The sequence below is a fragment of the Chrysemys picta genome, chromosome 5 (assembly GCF_011386835.1).
Source record: "Chrysemys picta bellii isolate R12L10 chromosome 5, ASM1138683v2, whole genome shotgun sequence".
NCBI lineage: Eukaryota > Metazoa > Chordata > Testudines > Emydidae > Chrysemys > Chrysemys picta.
In genome coordinates, this window is record NC_088795.1 from 97,525,159 (window position 1) to 97,540,765 (window position 15,607).

Genomic DNA, 15,607 nt, shown 5'->3' on the forward strand with positions numbered 1-15,607 from the left:
GTTAAAAATGCTCAGTATGCTCCTAAACCCAGAGTGGAAATATCCTTATCTATCATTATTTGAAGAGCAGGCTGAGGGAAGGGCAACTTCTTGAAGACATACTCTAGCTGTGCTGCCTCACAAGAGTCTTAGACCTTCTTAAGAAGAAACTGTCATATCCAAACTATAAAATACTTGGTTTGTACAACAGATTCAACCAGTTTTGCAATGGCTACATCTGTAATCTTGCAAAGGGGATGGGTGACAAAAGTGCAGGCAACCGTCAAGACTAATACACACAACATGTCACTGGGCCTTCAAGCCTGGACCTAGCTAGGTTCACCGGATGGGATTTTGGAACCATCTTGAGATAGGCATGCAGGAGCCCTGGTGAAATATTGGCAGGGCCCTTAGAATCTGAGTTGAGACCAGCATGTATTTTTTATTTGTTTACTCACAGACTGGGAGATGTGTAGAAGAAGCAAGCCCTCCCACAGGGTCTCAGCTACTACACTATAGGACTGAGCTCTCATGAGCTAGGAATCCAGATATAGGTTCACCTTCAGGCTTCGATGACACAGTTGAGTTACAAGCACAGCCTGTTAATTGGTGAACACCTTGGTGACTGCTGACAGCCCAAATGATAGTATCTTGTATTGATAGTGGTCATTGGCCACAATAAACTTTTAAGTGGTACTTATGCTTTTGCCTTATCAAGATGTGGAAGTAGGCATCTTGAGGCCCAAGAGTCATGAAAAGGTCCATAGTTGAAACAAAGGACAGGAATACTGTTAATGGTTTTATTCTATTGCAAATACTGTATCTCTACTTCCTGTCTTGTTTCATGCATAAGATGAATGCAATGTTCCTGCAACATTAATGTTGAACAGGTAAAATAATAAAAAGTCAGGAAATGCAAAATAAGCATTATTGTTAGAACCTTAATTTGTTGTATTCCACATCCATTTACATTATAAATAGCATTATAATTAAGCTATACTTTTAACTGAAAAGCAGAAATAGAATATATTATGTATATGCATTGCAGCAGAATTAACGTTGCTTTTGAAACCTTAATTTTTTATTTCCTAAAATTTTAAGATTTTTTTTAACTACACGTCCTTAATATTGCATGTGTGTAGTTTTTGTGTATCATAGGTTTTTCAACGAAAGAAAATAATTGCATGTGCTTAATAGTTTCATTATTTAAATAGTCCCTTTCATAGGTGAACAACGTTGGGGAAGGGTTAGTCTTTACTTCCACTTTTTGGTTGGCATCAGTTATATGTAAATCTAGATTAATGGGGCAGTAGTTCAATGTTTTATGTTTGGATAGCTGCATCTTTGCAACATAGAGATAGAGAGGGTTCGTTTGTTTTTGTTTTAATGAAAGCTTTGAATTTGAAGAATATTTCAATATGCAGCTTGAAAGCAGCAGCCATTGGTCCTGCCAAGCTGGGCAAAGAAAAATGCATTAATGTCACAAAGGGGCTGGAGCTTCATAAAGATCTGCTCATATCGAAGTATACCCAGAAGTGATTGATTATTTGTAACTTTTATTTTTTCCCCCACCCCAAATGTAGCAACACATGTTTTCCTTACTAAGAATTATATGTCCATTTAAAATTTAAATTATTTTTGCTGTGAGTTGTTTAATGTATGGTTCAAATTTTTCTACAGTGGGGGAAAGGTAGGTTTTTTTCACTATCCAGTAATTCAAACTACTAAGACATTTTGCTTAGATTTTCCTTTTAATTTTGTATATACAGGCAAGAACCAAGAATGAGATAAAGAAATATTTAGCCCAGAAGTTGAATGTTTTGGCAAGTTATGACCATGTAAATATGAGGTTATATTGAAAACTGTTTCAAAGCTTTAGAGTCGCTATTGGCTATCACAGTAATTTATATATTTGTCCCTAAACAAATAATATCTAAAATATTTGAAGGCACTGGCATATTTTCCCCAGATATTTTTGATGTAATCACAATTTTTTCCAAAAACTGCAAAAATACATAATGACCACACCACACCTGAAGTGGGGGGAACATTGTCCAGGTTTGCCGAAGGAAGACAGCAGTGCTTTATGGCAGAGGGGGAAGGAAGGAGGTCAGAAACTGATGCAAAAAGGTGGGTAGTGATCAGCTTTGTGGCACTGACTCACCCCTGGGAAATGTAAGGCTTTAAAGGTGCCAGCCCTGGGTATTGGAAGCCCTTTCTCCATGCAACAGGCAAGGTGGCACCCACCCTCCCTCCCGTAGAGGTGCGAATATCAGGTTGGGTTAGGACCTGCTGTGGGCATTGCACTAGTCACTCCTTTTTAGGGAGGGAGGGAGGAAGGAATTTTTCTCCTTTTCCCATATTGGCTTCGGTGGAGTGAGGTTTTTTTCACCTTCCCCACAGGAGGTGTCAGGGAGGACTCATTATGGTGAGGAGAAAAGGTTGTAGGCTATATGTCTCAACTTATTTTGTAAGTGTGGAGTGGATATCCAATGCAGGTACTCCATAAGGAAGGCATCCAGTGACTAGATAAATGACCTCATAAAGGACTTAAAAGGGGGTGCTGGTTAAAGGAACAGAATGAAGGGGCTTCGGGGCTCCTATGATTGATACAGTAGGGAGCCAACCCCCATTTCTATAGCCTATCTTAACCCTCCTATGAGTGGGGATGGATGTTTGGGTCCAAGCCATGGGTTAGCTTGGGGACCTGAATGGAAAATGAATGGGCATTGGTGGAAGCCCTGGATAGTTATTTGAATAAACATGGAGTTGCCTGCACTATATGCTTTTATCTGTCGGGCAGTCCCAGACATCTAATAATAAAGTTGCGGCCTGATTAAATCCATATCAAGTGTCTCCTGTCCTCCTTTCAGTATAGCCAGACAACAGATTAAGTACAGTATAAGTTTAGTGGTAGAAATACAGTATCAATTGCTCTTTACTACTGCATTAAAAAGTACAACTTATTTTGAATGGAGCAACAAATAGAAATAAAGATAATTAACATGTATATTTTGTTGTGTAACAGGGAACAAGAGAGACCCTTAGTCGTCATTGCAGTACTCTTGGTGATGCTTTGAGGAAGGAAAATGACTTTGCTCTTATAATTGATGGTAAAACACTGAAGTATGCCTTGACATTTGGAGTAAGACAGTATTTCCTGGATTTGGCTTTGTCATGTAAAGCTGTTATTTGTTGCAGGTAAGGTTTGAGGTGTGAACTTTTTTTCTTTCTGAATATAAAATACTATCCAGGAATAGACTTGTTTCTGGCACCAGTCTTATTGAATATATAGCTAGCTAGCTAGTTTAACAACATTTGAGAAAAGAGAATATAAAAGGTCAAAGTCCATACAGATTTTGTAGAAGTAAATCATATATTATAATTTGTTGTTTGTATAATATTATGTGATCGTGCAATGGAAGAGGATATTGTAGTCCATACCACAACACGGCGGAATTGACAAGCAAAACAGGAGTCCAGGATCTGGCTCAAAACAGCCAGTGTTTACCCAACATAGGATAGGGTCAACAAGATTCAGGCACTGATCTCCATAGGGTTAGGATAGGGTCAACAAGATTCAGGCACTGATCTCCATAGGGTTATCGATCCACCTTTAACTCCAGCTCCTGGGCCTTGTATAGAGATCACTTCATAGACAAAAATGCATATGAGATAGCTTCTAAGACTTTTCCTATAAGCCTGGACTCATACCCAACAAAAAGTGCAAAGGAAATACACGTTCTATTAAGACCTTTTCTTCACAATCAAAGCCCATTCTCTTGATCATGGACATCAGTCTGTTCAGATTGGTAGCCCACCATAACAAGGGGACTTGTTCAAGATCAAAGAAGCATCAAAGCATCAACTGAGAGATAAGAACAGCTTTCTCTCTTGGCTTCCTCCAACGGCCATACTACCATTGCTTCTTGGGCTTTCTCTGGCTTTCCAGGTTACTTCCTGATTCTTATGCACAGAAATGCAATCCAGCCAGTCCCAGTGTTTGCTATCGGTGCCATGGAAACCCTATGGCCCCTATGGTTCAGTTTCTCCTCCAGCCTGGACTTGCTGGTCCGTGACTTGGGTGGTAGATTCCATTATATCAGCTATCAATAAAGAAGTATTTAATTGTTCCCTTCTTTAGGCTGAATGAAAGGTGTCTGGTACTCCCGTCACCTCCACTGAGGCCTGTAGTTGCCCATAGATCAAAAGCATATTTGCTGGCAGCTACCCTATAACAATAAAAAAGTGTCAGTGTTACCAGTTTCAGTGTTTGAGTTTAATACATTTAAGTCATCTAAGATCAATTGATCTTCTTGCTTTCTGATGAAATATTTAACATCATGTAGCTGAAAAAGGATAAGAGTTATTACTGTAAATAATCCTGAGATTCACCAGGAATAAAATGGAAGTTTGTATATTTTCATCCCTGAATCTTTTTTTAATCAGAAAAAGGTATTTTCATAATATTTTCCTAATGGTCTTAAATCCAGGAATACAAAGATTGGAAGTAATATGAGCAGGGCTGACTCCAAGCACCATTAATGGAAGCAGGTGCCTGGGGCGGCCAATAGAAAGGGATGGCACTCCGTCCTTTATTGGGATGGCATGTCCGGGTCTGCGGTGGCAATTCGGCGGCGGGACCTTCAGTCGTGTTTTTCTTTTTCTTCTTTTTTTTCTTCGCCACTTGGGGCGGCAAAAAAGCTGGAGCCAGCCCTGAATATGAACGTAGATGTTTGAGTAGCATCTGCAGCTTTATTAGGAATATTACACCCAAGAGCAGGAACTCCAGGAGATGAGGGATAAAAAAAGTATAAAATATTCATCCTGTGATTCGCGTGGGCATTTTGTTAGGAATGCTAGACATTATGTGAATCACCAGAGTAACAGAATAGATCATTTGGTGGTATCCACCAAATAATAAGAATTTAGATTACTGGGACTGGAGGGCTAGAGGTATCAGTTGGGATCTAGAGCAAAATGTAAAATATGTCTAAAATCCCTGAAAATAAAGAGTGAGCAACGTGCAGGAGGGTATTTTATTTTAATTATTTTTTCAGTTATTTTTAATTACGTTCTGATTTATATTAAAAAGTTTGGTTCTTCCATGTAAAGAATTTTATCCCGTTTCATCTTTTTCTGAAAGGGCTTGAAAGAGAAAAAAAGGAATAATACAAGAAGGAAGTATCTATGCTGAGGCAGCAAGGAAAATTTTTCCTCTGTGAAACTAGACTATGAATCATCTGTCATACTTCTGTAAAAAGGAGCCTGTTTTAACCTTCTATATCAATCTTTTCCATGGCAGGACAAGCAGACTCTCTAGACTTGGCTGTGAGGCATGCTTCCAGTTGAGCTGAGGGAACATTTTATTAATACCAGCAGTTTGTGTTGGCAAAGAACTTGGCTAATGCATGCAATCATAAAAACTTTATTTCACTTTTAGTAGCTGGTTCCTTTTTTTTAAAACCATCATTAAACACCACCTTTTACTCTTGTAAATTAACTAATATAAATAACATTGTGCCTCCACTGCCCTAATTCACCAATTTTACTTGATTTACTAAATTTTTGTTGAAAGAGAGGGGATCTGTCCTTCCCAGATTCTCCTTAACAGCCATAAAGATATCATTTTTTCCGTATAAATAAGAATAATTCTTTTTGGAGAGCCTCTCAACATTGCAATCCTAATCGGGACGGAGCCCCTGGACCTTGAGCTTCCAGATACTTTAGTAAACTGTGTCCTTTAGCGTTGCAGGAGCCCCATCATGGTACTGAACTTTTGATGCCTGGTATTATATAAGGAGATGCAGTTGTTTAAACATAGCATTTCACTTCAGTGCTAGATTTCTGAAATGGTGCTACTGTCTTTATACAGGTTTCAGAGTAGCAGCCGTGTTAGTCTGTATCCGCAAAAAGAAGAACAGGAGTACTTGTGGCACCTTAGAGACTAACAAATTTATTAGAGCATAAGCTTTCGTGGACTACAGCCCACTTCTTCGGATGCATATAGAATGGAACATATATTGAGGAGATATATATACACACATACACATAAACAGGTGGGAGTTGTCTTACCAACTCTGAGAGGCCAATTAATTAAGAGAAAAAAAACTTTTGAAGTGATAATCAAGATAGCCCAGTACAGACAGTTTGATAAGAAGTGTGAGCATACTTACAAGGGGAGATAGATTCAATGTTTGTAATGGCTCAGCCATTCATTCAGCCCATGTTCCACCTGGGCCATACTTCTCACCAACTGCCCGTGAGTAGGAATACACAGAGGCACTCTAAGAAAGAAAAGGTTCACACATGTATTCCACTCAGATGTGCGCATGCTCACCATATTGGAGCCGGTGAGTTTTCTGAAGCAGTACCTTTTGCAGCAGTCCATGCACCTTGTATTTCCTTGTGGCTTCCCCCAAAGCTATATGAGGGTGGTGCTGCCCAACCCCCCTTGTTTTCTTCTCACTGCCCATGGCCTGAGTCAGAGCTCCCCATGTGATTTACCTCACAGTTTTTCGTCTGTGCAGATAGCTAATTTAATTTTCTCCTTATCTGTTAACAGTTAGCACCTGTTAGTTAAGTTTTCATTTATATTTTAAAGTGTGTTTTAATACTGTAGTTAGTTTTCAGTGCTAAACCTCTTTTGTATGCAGCACTCAAGAGGCTTTAAGCACTGCCTGTTGTACGAAGTGTCTTTTCCAAATAGTGACCTGCATGCCTCGCTGCCTTTTGTACCTGGGTGAAGGGTACATTAAGGAGAGGTCCAATATCTGCCACTCGTTCAGAAAAAAAATGCAGGTTTCAGGAGACCTACACCTCAAACACCACCTCATGATGCAGGCGATGAGACTTGCTTGGCTCTGGGCCCATCTAGCGATCACCCTGCTTCCTGTGCACAGACTGCAAATGTAGCTGCGGTTGTCTCAGACAGACCCCTGGACTTGGCCTCTTCTCCTTGGAGAAAAAGAGGTTAGTGTTCTCCAGGGCCTCCCCAGAAAATGACACAAAAAACAGACCAAGGTGACTTAAAGTCAAAGAAAACTTTGAAAAAGGACTCAGGACACCAGCAGGATTCAGCAGGTACACCGGATTGAGCTGGACCATCAGCCCACATCTCCCCAGTACTGCAGGAGGAGGATGTCAGTACAGTACCCTTGATTCTGGTACTGTCTGCACGATGACCATTTAGTCCAGTACCAGTGGACACTGTTACAGCAGCAACATTTCTTGTACTGACAACTCCATGAGCTTATGAGTCAGAAAAGGATTTGCCTTGCCTCTTTGTCCCAGACTCTCCTGTGGTTCGTGAATCCATTGCTTTATTGGCACCTCCTTCAGTATGGGCGTCTTCAATATCCTCAGCTCTGATGTAGAGATTGTTAGTGGTACTGACACCAGTATCAGCTAAGAAGTATAATAAGGGCTCAGCTCCTTCTCCAGTACCATTTTTGGTACTGGTGCACACTGTGTTGGCACCAGTACAGTTTTCAGATGCCATTCAGTCTTGGGCACTACATTGGCACTGAATGTTGGTACTGGGACAATTATTGGCTTGGGTAAAAACTCCAGTTTCTACCACCATACCGACTACAAGTTCTTTCCCAGAACCATCTCAGGATGCTGTGCCATCAATGTCTCGTGAAACCTTTATGGTACCAATTACCATACATGCCTTGGTACTGAGGTTAGATCTTTCGCCCATTGTAAAGAGGTTATCAGGTTGCCTAGTAGCCCCAATAGGTGTTGCACTCCCCAATGCTTACTGACCGCTCGCAGTCTGGTTCGTTCTCCTAGTTATTTGCTGTCCCTCCCTTGACACAGATGGTCTAGCAAATTTTCCAGATTACCTCCAGAAGGGGAGCATTGATCTCTAGAGTGGGACTGATCATACAGCAGGGACAGATCACCGTGGCCCAGCTCTTACTGACTCCCCATGCCTTACACTTTCCTTCAATGGCCATTGTGTATCTGGTGTGTCTCCTATTCCCCAAGGTCATGATCATCACTTCAGACTAGGAGAAGATCACCTGAATGCATGGTGACAAACCTTCCAGAGCCACTTGTGTTGGAAGTACGAAAAGATACTCTTCCCCCAAAGCAGTCCATGCTGCAGGAGGAACCATTGCCTTAGGAACCAATTTTATTGCAAGACGATTCATCTGAACCTGTGTTCCTCCTCACCCATGACTTAATGATCCCAGACACTTGATTTTAAGTCTCATCAGGAGCTTCTGAGAAGAACGGCTGCGTCTTTGGGTATACAAACTAAGCTTGTACAACAAAACACAAGCTTTTAGACATTTTCCAGGCTTTTGCCCCTCCCTATTAGTGTAGCTCTTCTAGAACTGGCAAAGACCTTATGGCATATACCAGCCTTTCTAACCTCTACAGCTAAGCGCATGGATAAACGCTATTTTGTCCCTATGCAAGGCTTTGAGGGTTTTAATTCCCATCCTGCCCCAAGTTGCTTAGTGTTGACGGCCACTAAGGAGAGATTGCATCAAGGGAGATTTAAATAAAGAAAAAGAGACCAAGAGGCTTGGCTTATTTGGGAAAAAATAATTATTCCGCATTCTCTCTACAGTTGCATGTAGCAAATCAGCAAGCACTGATAGTTAAATAGGACTTTGTAAACTGGGATGCAATATCCAAATTAACTGAAAAGCTACTAGAGAGGAGGCAAGAGAGGCATTTAAGGCTTTCCTGGGGTGGCTGACACCAGTCCAATCTGCTGGATTCATAGATTCCAAGGCAAGAAGGGCTGTTGTGATGTACCTAACGCTTGATGGCCTCTGCAATGACAATGAGGCGAGCTTCCCGGGATACAGAACTCGGGCATAGCTACAGACGTTCAACAACTATTAAAGACTTTCCTTCTGATGGTTAGGAGTACTTATGGCACCTTAGAGACTAACAAATTTATTAGAGCATAAGCTTTCGTGGACTACAGCCCACTTCTTCGGATGCATATAGAATGGAACATATATTGAGGAGATATATATACACACATACAGAGAGCATAAACAGGTGGGAGTTGTCTTACCAACTCTGAGAGGCCAATTAATTAAGAGAAAAAAAAAAACTTTTGAAGTGATAATCAAGCTAGCCCAGCACAGACAGTTTGATAAGAAGTGTGAGAATACTTACAAGGGGAGATAGATTCAATGTTTGTAATGGCTCAGCCATTCCCAGTCCTTATTCAAACCGGAGTTGATTGTGTCTAGTTTGCATATCAATTCTAGCTCAGCAGTCTCTCATTGGACTCTGTTTTTGAAGTTTTTCTGTTGTAATATAGCCACCCGCAGGTCTGTCACTGAATGACCAGACAGGTTAAAGTGTTCTCCCACTGGTTTTTGAGTATTTTGATTCCTGATGTCAGATTTGTGTCCATTAATTCTTTTGCGTAGAGACTGTCCGGTTTGGCCAATGTACATGGCAGAGGGGCATTGCTGGCACATGATGGCATATATCACATTGGTAGATGTGCAGGTGAACGAGCCCCTGATGGTATGGCTGATGTGATTAGGTCCTATGATGATGTCACTTGAATAGATATGTGGACAGAGTTGGCATCGGGGTTTGTTACAAGGATAGGTTCCTGGGTTAGTGGTTTTGTTCAGTGATGTGTGGTTGCTGGTGAGTATTTGCTTTAGGTTGGGGGGTTGTCTGTAAGCGAGGACAGGTCTGTCTCCCAAGATTTGTGAGAGTAAAGGATCATCTTTCAGGATAGGTTGTAGATCTCTGATGATGCGCTGGAGAGGTTTTAGTTGGGGGCTGAGGTGACAGCTAGTGGTGTTCTGTTATTTTCTTTGTTGGGCCTGTCTTGTAGGAGGTGACTTCTGGGTACTCGTCTGGCTCTGTCAATCTGTTTTTTCACTTCAGCAGGTGGGTATTGTAGTTTTAAGAATGCTTGATAGAGATCTTGTAGGTGCTTGTCTCTATCTGAGGGATTGGAGCAAATGCGGTTATATCTTAGAGCTTGGCTGTAGACAATGGATCGTGTGGTGTGTCCTGGATGGAAGCTGGAGGCATGTAGGTAAGTGTAGCGGTCAGTAGGTTTCCGGTAGAGGGTGGTATTTATGTGACCATCGCTTATTAGCACAGTAGTGTCCAGGAAATGGACCGCTTGTGTGGATTGATCTAGGCTGAGGTTGATGGTGGGATGGAAATTATTGAAATCATGGTGAAATTCCTCAAGGGCTTCTTTTCCATGAGTCCAGATGATGAAGATGTCATCAATGTAGCGCAAGTAGAGTAGGGGCGTTAGGGGACGAGAGCTAAGGAAGCGTTGTTCTAAGTCAGCCATAAAAATGTTGGCATATTGTGGGGCCATGCGGGTACCCATAGCAGTGCCGCTGACTTGAAGGTATATATTGTCCCCAAATGTGAAATAGTTGTGGGTGAGGACAAAATCACAAAGTTCAGCCACCAGGTTAGCTGTGACATTATCAGGGATACTGTTCCTGATAGCTTGTAGTCCATCTTTGTGTGGAATATTGGTGTAGAGGGCTTCACACCAATATTCTAAGTATTCTCACACTTCTTATCAAACTGTCTGTGCTGGGCTAGCTTGATTATCACTTCAAAAGTTTTTTTTTTTTTCTCTTAATTAATTGGCCTCTCAGAGTTGGTAAGACAACTCCCACCTGTTTATGCTCTCTGTATGTGTGTATATATATCTCCTCAATATATGTTCCATTCTATATGCATCCGAAGAAGTGGGCTGTAGTCCACGAAAGCTTATGCTCTAATAAATTTGTTAGTCTCTAAGGTGCCACAAGTACTCCTGTTCTTCTTTTTGCGGATACAGACTAACACGGCTGCTACTCTGAAACCTGACTTCTGATGGTTGTTACTTGTTTTTGGATAAAAGCAATGAGATCTTACATTCTTTTAAAGACTCTAACAATGCTCATTAGGATCTATACTCCAGCCCCCAATACGTATCTCAACAACTTCAATTATAGTATAGTATAGTATTATAGGCAGCCTTTCCACACATCAAGGCAACCATATTCTCAAAAGAGAAACACAAAATCGCAAACTCAGCCATGGAAAGCAGCCCATTTGCATTCTCTTTCAATGACAGCAGTACAGTCATTGGTGATTTTCCTACCACCTTGTCCCCCGACCATTCTGGGGGGAGGATTATCCCATTTCCTCACTGCTTGGGAATCTATAACAATGGACAAATGGGTCCTAATCACTCTGAGATTGGGATATTCTAGTAGCGAGACCACGCCAAGATAATTCTTATAGCTCCAGCATGGTTGAGACAATGCTGGTTCTCAGATCTTCACAGCCTCTTGATTTAGCCTCCAGGGCCTTGGCCTCCTCTTCCAAACCTACTGTCCCAATAACATGGGCAGTTATTGCATCCAGTCTTGAACAGTTGGTACCATACAGTATGGTTGTTGAGTGGCTAGATCAGGCAGAGAAAGACTTCTCAGTGGCAGTTCAGAGGATGTTCTTAATAGCAGAAAGCAACCCATTAGATCTGCTTATTTAGCTAACTGGAAGCAATTTTCAATGTGGTCTACTCTCCGTGGTATACCTTCCTCAGAAACTAGGATTCAGGACATTTTAGAGTACCTGGTATATCTCAAATTGTCATGTCTTTTTTCTGAGTTTCCTGGGAGTCCATTTTGCAGCAATCTCAGGAATTCACCCTCCACTTAGGGAAGATTTTCTAGGTTTTTTTTAAAAAGGTGTTGTTTGTCTTTCTCCAATGAAGGATTCATCATTATAGCATTGTGTTGGCTGCTTTCATGGGCCCTCTGTTTGAGCCAATGGACACCAGCTCCATGCCTCACCTATGTCAGAAGACATCTTTCCTCATAGCGAGTATGTCAGCCAAAAGAGAAGAGCGGGTAAACGTCACGCTTTCCTGGCAGGTTCCCATTATAAAGCTCAGCAGAAAACAGTAGGACTCCTGGCTCAGTACAAAAATTTGTTCTGCGGGAGGAGGCCAGCAATTGCAAGAGCAGTGCAATAAAGAGTAAAACAGTGTAGTTGCATAGTTAAAATTTTCATTCCTTGACTTTTTTGTAAAATTAAGATTCCAACATCTGTTAGCTCAGCAATGTTGCCCACTTTTACTATTTGTCTATTCCTGTTTTTCTATTTTAATGTGTGATTTTATTATATTACTATTTGTTTGTAAAAATAAACACACTAAAATATATAAATAAAATATAAAACATATCTAAAACAAATATAAAATATACAATGGAAAGTTAACACTGCTGTTGGGACTTTCCCTTTTACATTTTCTGACTTTTTAATATTTTAATTATACAGCCTTAATGCTATATTAATGCAGATTTCTGCATTTCATAATAGGTATTTTAATGATGTTTGGCATATGTATGGGAAACCCAGTCCTACTCTAACCTTGCTGAAAAATCCTGTGAATGTGTCTTTGAGGGAGGTAAAAAGAGAATTTCAATGATAGATACTGTCTTTAATCTATTTTGTTGCCCTTTAGCAGAACAAAAAAATATTTTAACATAATGTGCATTCAGAATTTCCATGTTCAGGGTTTGTTTGTTTGTTTGTTTTTCCAAAGGGTGTCTCCTCTTCAGAAATCTGAAGTAGTAGAAATGGTAAAAAAACAGGTTAAAGTAGTAACACTGGCAATTGGTGATGGAGCAAATGATGTTAGTATGATACAGACAGCACATGTTGGCGTTGGTATTAGTGGAAATGAAGGGCTACAGGCAGCTAATTCTTCGGATTACTCCATAGCACAGGTAAATCATTATGCTGTCAAACATGTTAAAACAGAATACTTTTATATCATGTAATACTGATCAATGTACATGTTTTTAAACATATTTTTTCATTGTTTGCAGTTCAGATATCTGACGAACTTGTTGTTGGTTCATGGTGCTTGGAACTACAGCAGAATAGCTAAATGCATCTTGTACTGTTTCTACAAGAATATAGTCCTTTATATTATTGAGGTAATGGTACAGTATATCCAATATTAGCTTTTCAAACTCTTTATTTGGTATTTGAGGTATAGTGGTCTGTGCCCCAAGAGACTACCTATCTACCAAGCTGTTGACTTTTCTGGGGTCTGCCTCTCTAGTAGTACATTTACACTTCGAACTGGAGGTATAAGTTCCAACTTGAGATATACCCACACTTGCTGTGATCAAGCTAATGTGCTAAAAACAGAGTGTAGTTATGGTAGTGAAGACATTAGCCACGTCAAGTACATACCCATCTAAGATGCTACATATGTACTTGGGGTGGCTAGCCCTTCCAACCACCACTACTTGTGCATGCAGGATTTCTATTTTTAGCATGCTAGCTCAGATCTAGCGTGGGAACGTCTACTCGAGCTGGAAATTACACCCCCAGCTTGAAATGTAGACATATCCTATCTCTCTCTCTCGTTTTTCATGAAAAATTCCAAATGCTCTGTTTCATCCTGATGGAGAACGGGAGAATTTCAAAAATCTCAACAACTTTTGCAAGATGGGAAAAATGTTTCCCACTGAGCTCTAATGATAATACATACACATATTGTTAAGGATATTTGCACTTTCATGTGCAACTTTAAATTTGGCATTTCATGACTTTACAGTGCTTAGCTTTGCAACCCAAGCATTCTTTTAACATAATTCTTGTATGGATTATTGTAGAGAGAATTTTTTAATTAGAATTTCTGTCTCTCCCTGTGACGGGTTGGATCACAGAAACCCCCTTGGGAGCTGCCACCTAATGTGCAAAAGACTACCCCTGCTTCTGTTTTCCCTGCCAGCTCAGGACTCCAGCACCCTGTCTTGCTGAGCCAGACACTCCCGTCTGGCTCCAGACACAGACCCAGGGTCTGAATCACTTGTCCCAAAGCTGCAAGTTTACCTGAAAACAGCTCACAGACGTGTGCTTGTCTTTAGCACTTAGATGCCCAACTCCCAATGGGCTCTAAACCCAAATAAATCCGTTTTACCCTGCATAAAGCTTATGCAGAGTAAACTCATAAATTGTTCGCCCTCTATAACACTGATAGAGAGATATGCACAGTTGTTTGCTCCCCCAAGTATTAATACATACTCTGAGTAAATTACTAAATAAAAAGTGATTTTATTAAATACAGACAGTAGGATTTAAGTGGTTCCAAGTAGTAACAGACAGAACAAAGTAAGTCACCAAGCAAAATAAAATAAAATGCCAAGTCACCAAGCAAAATAAAAATAAAATGCGTAATGATACCTTACAAGAGACCTTTTGCATGAAGCATATCCCAGTTATATTATATTCACTTATTACCATGTTTTTATAAAACCATATAGTCTGCACAACGTCACACTCCCCCTCCTCCTTTTTCCACAACCTTTCTTTGTTTTTCATTGTTTCTCTTTCTGCACCTTTCATCACATTTTTCCCTTAAATGAAATAGAAACCCAGTGATGTTTATATTTGATTCAAACTTCTGAATTCACAATGTTTGTGTGGGTTCAAAATTAGGAAAAACAAGTTTGTCCATTCCAAAGCATGGCCAGTTTGTTTGGGTTATTTTTCTTACATACATAAAATACAAATTAATACTATTTTAATAAAGTGTTGAGTGGGATTACATTTTTTTAAATAAAATTCCTTATTTAGTAAGAACTACAGATGGTTATCACCTGCAAAAATCAGACCACTTAAATTAGATGCCTAACATTTGACCCTCTAGGTTTGAAAATTTGCCTTAATTTCTGCTTTTTTAAAAAAAGCAAAAACTTTATCTTTTTGATGGAGCTTCTCACAAATAGTGCCGCTGTTGGGAATTTTTAATCTTATAATTTTACTTTGTAACATTTCCTTAAACTTAATTGGATTTGTATTCTATTTAGAAGAAAATATAACAAAAAGAACAGAGTGAAAAATTCAGGAGCTTTGAAAAAAGGTCAGAAAGAAAAATTATAATGGAAAAAATTAAATAGTCTTATCTACAATTTTCCATACATAAAATATGCTAAAAATGTTACACTTGCAAAGTGAAGCATTCAGGGTTCTTTGGCACTTGCGGTTGCTCCTCATCAAAATCAGAACATATATTTAGGTGCCTACCTTTAAGCATAAAAATTTGAAAATTTTAACTTAATAGGTACATTAGTTCTATGTATAGAGACCGACAAATCTGCTGATAGCCACTTTATATCAGTGGATGCGGATATCTGTAGACCAGATTTGTGGATGGATGCGGATCCAAATTTTATATTTAGAGCCCTGCAAATCTGCGGATATCTATTTGATATCGCGGACCATGTTTGCGGATCGCAGATCAGATGCGGATACAAATTTTGTTTCCGTGCAGAGCTCTATTTATCATATTTCTTACTCTGGAGAAAATTAGTTGCTGATTTGTATTAGAAATGTGCAGTTCTCAAGTCTTAATTTGAAAATACATTGTTTATATATATTTTGTTTAACAATGACAGGTATTTTTGTTGAATATTTAAAACTAACTTTGAAATACACTATATATTTATTTTTAGTTATAATATGTAATTTTTAAAAAATACATAATGAAACTATACATGAGACAGGATAATCATTAGATTAATTCCCATATACCCAACTTTTGCCAGGTAAAACACCTTTTGCTGATGTTAATGGCTAATGTCAA

General features: G+C 39.6%; 1 protein-coding gene across 7 annotated transcripts in view; it reads left to right on the forward strand.

Annotated features, from left to right (window-relative positions):
- ATP8A1 (ATPase phospholipid transporting 8A1) overlaps positions 1-15,607 on the forward strand; it is a 267,308-nt gene that overhangs the window by 178,143 nt on the left and 73,558 nt on the right. For 6 of the 7 annotated variants that reach the window (XM_042841789.2, XM_005300615.5, XM_008170556.4 and 3 more), the window contains 3 exons: positions 3,008-3,180; positions 12,551-12,734; positions 12,837-12,947. In XM_042841789.2, coding sequence (XP_042697723.1) covers positions 3,008-3,180; positions 12,551-12,734; positions 12,837-12,947 — 468 coding nt within the window. The remainder of the gene's footprint in view (positions 1-3,007; positions 3,181-12,550; positions 12,735-12,836; positions 12,948-15,607) is intronic. The other variant, XM_042841790.2, reaches the window with a different exon arrangement.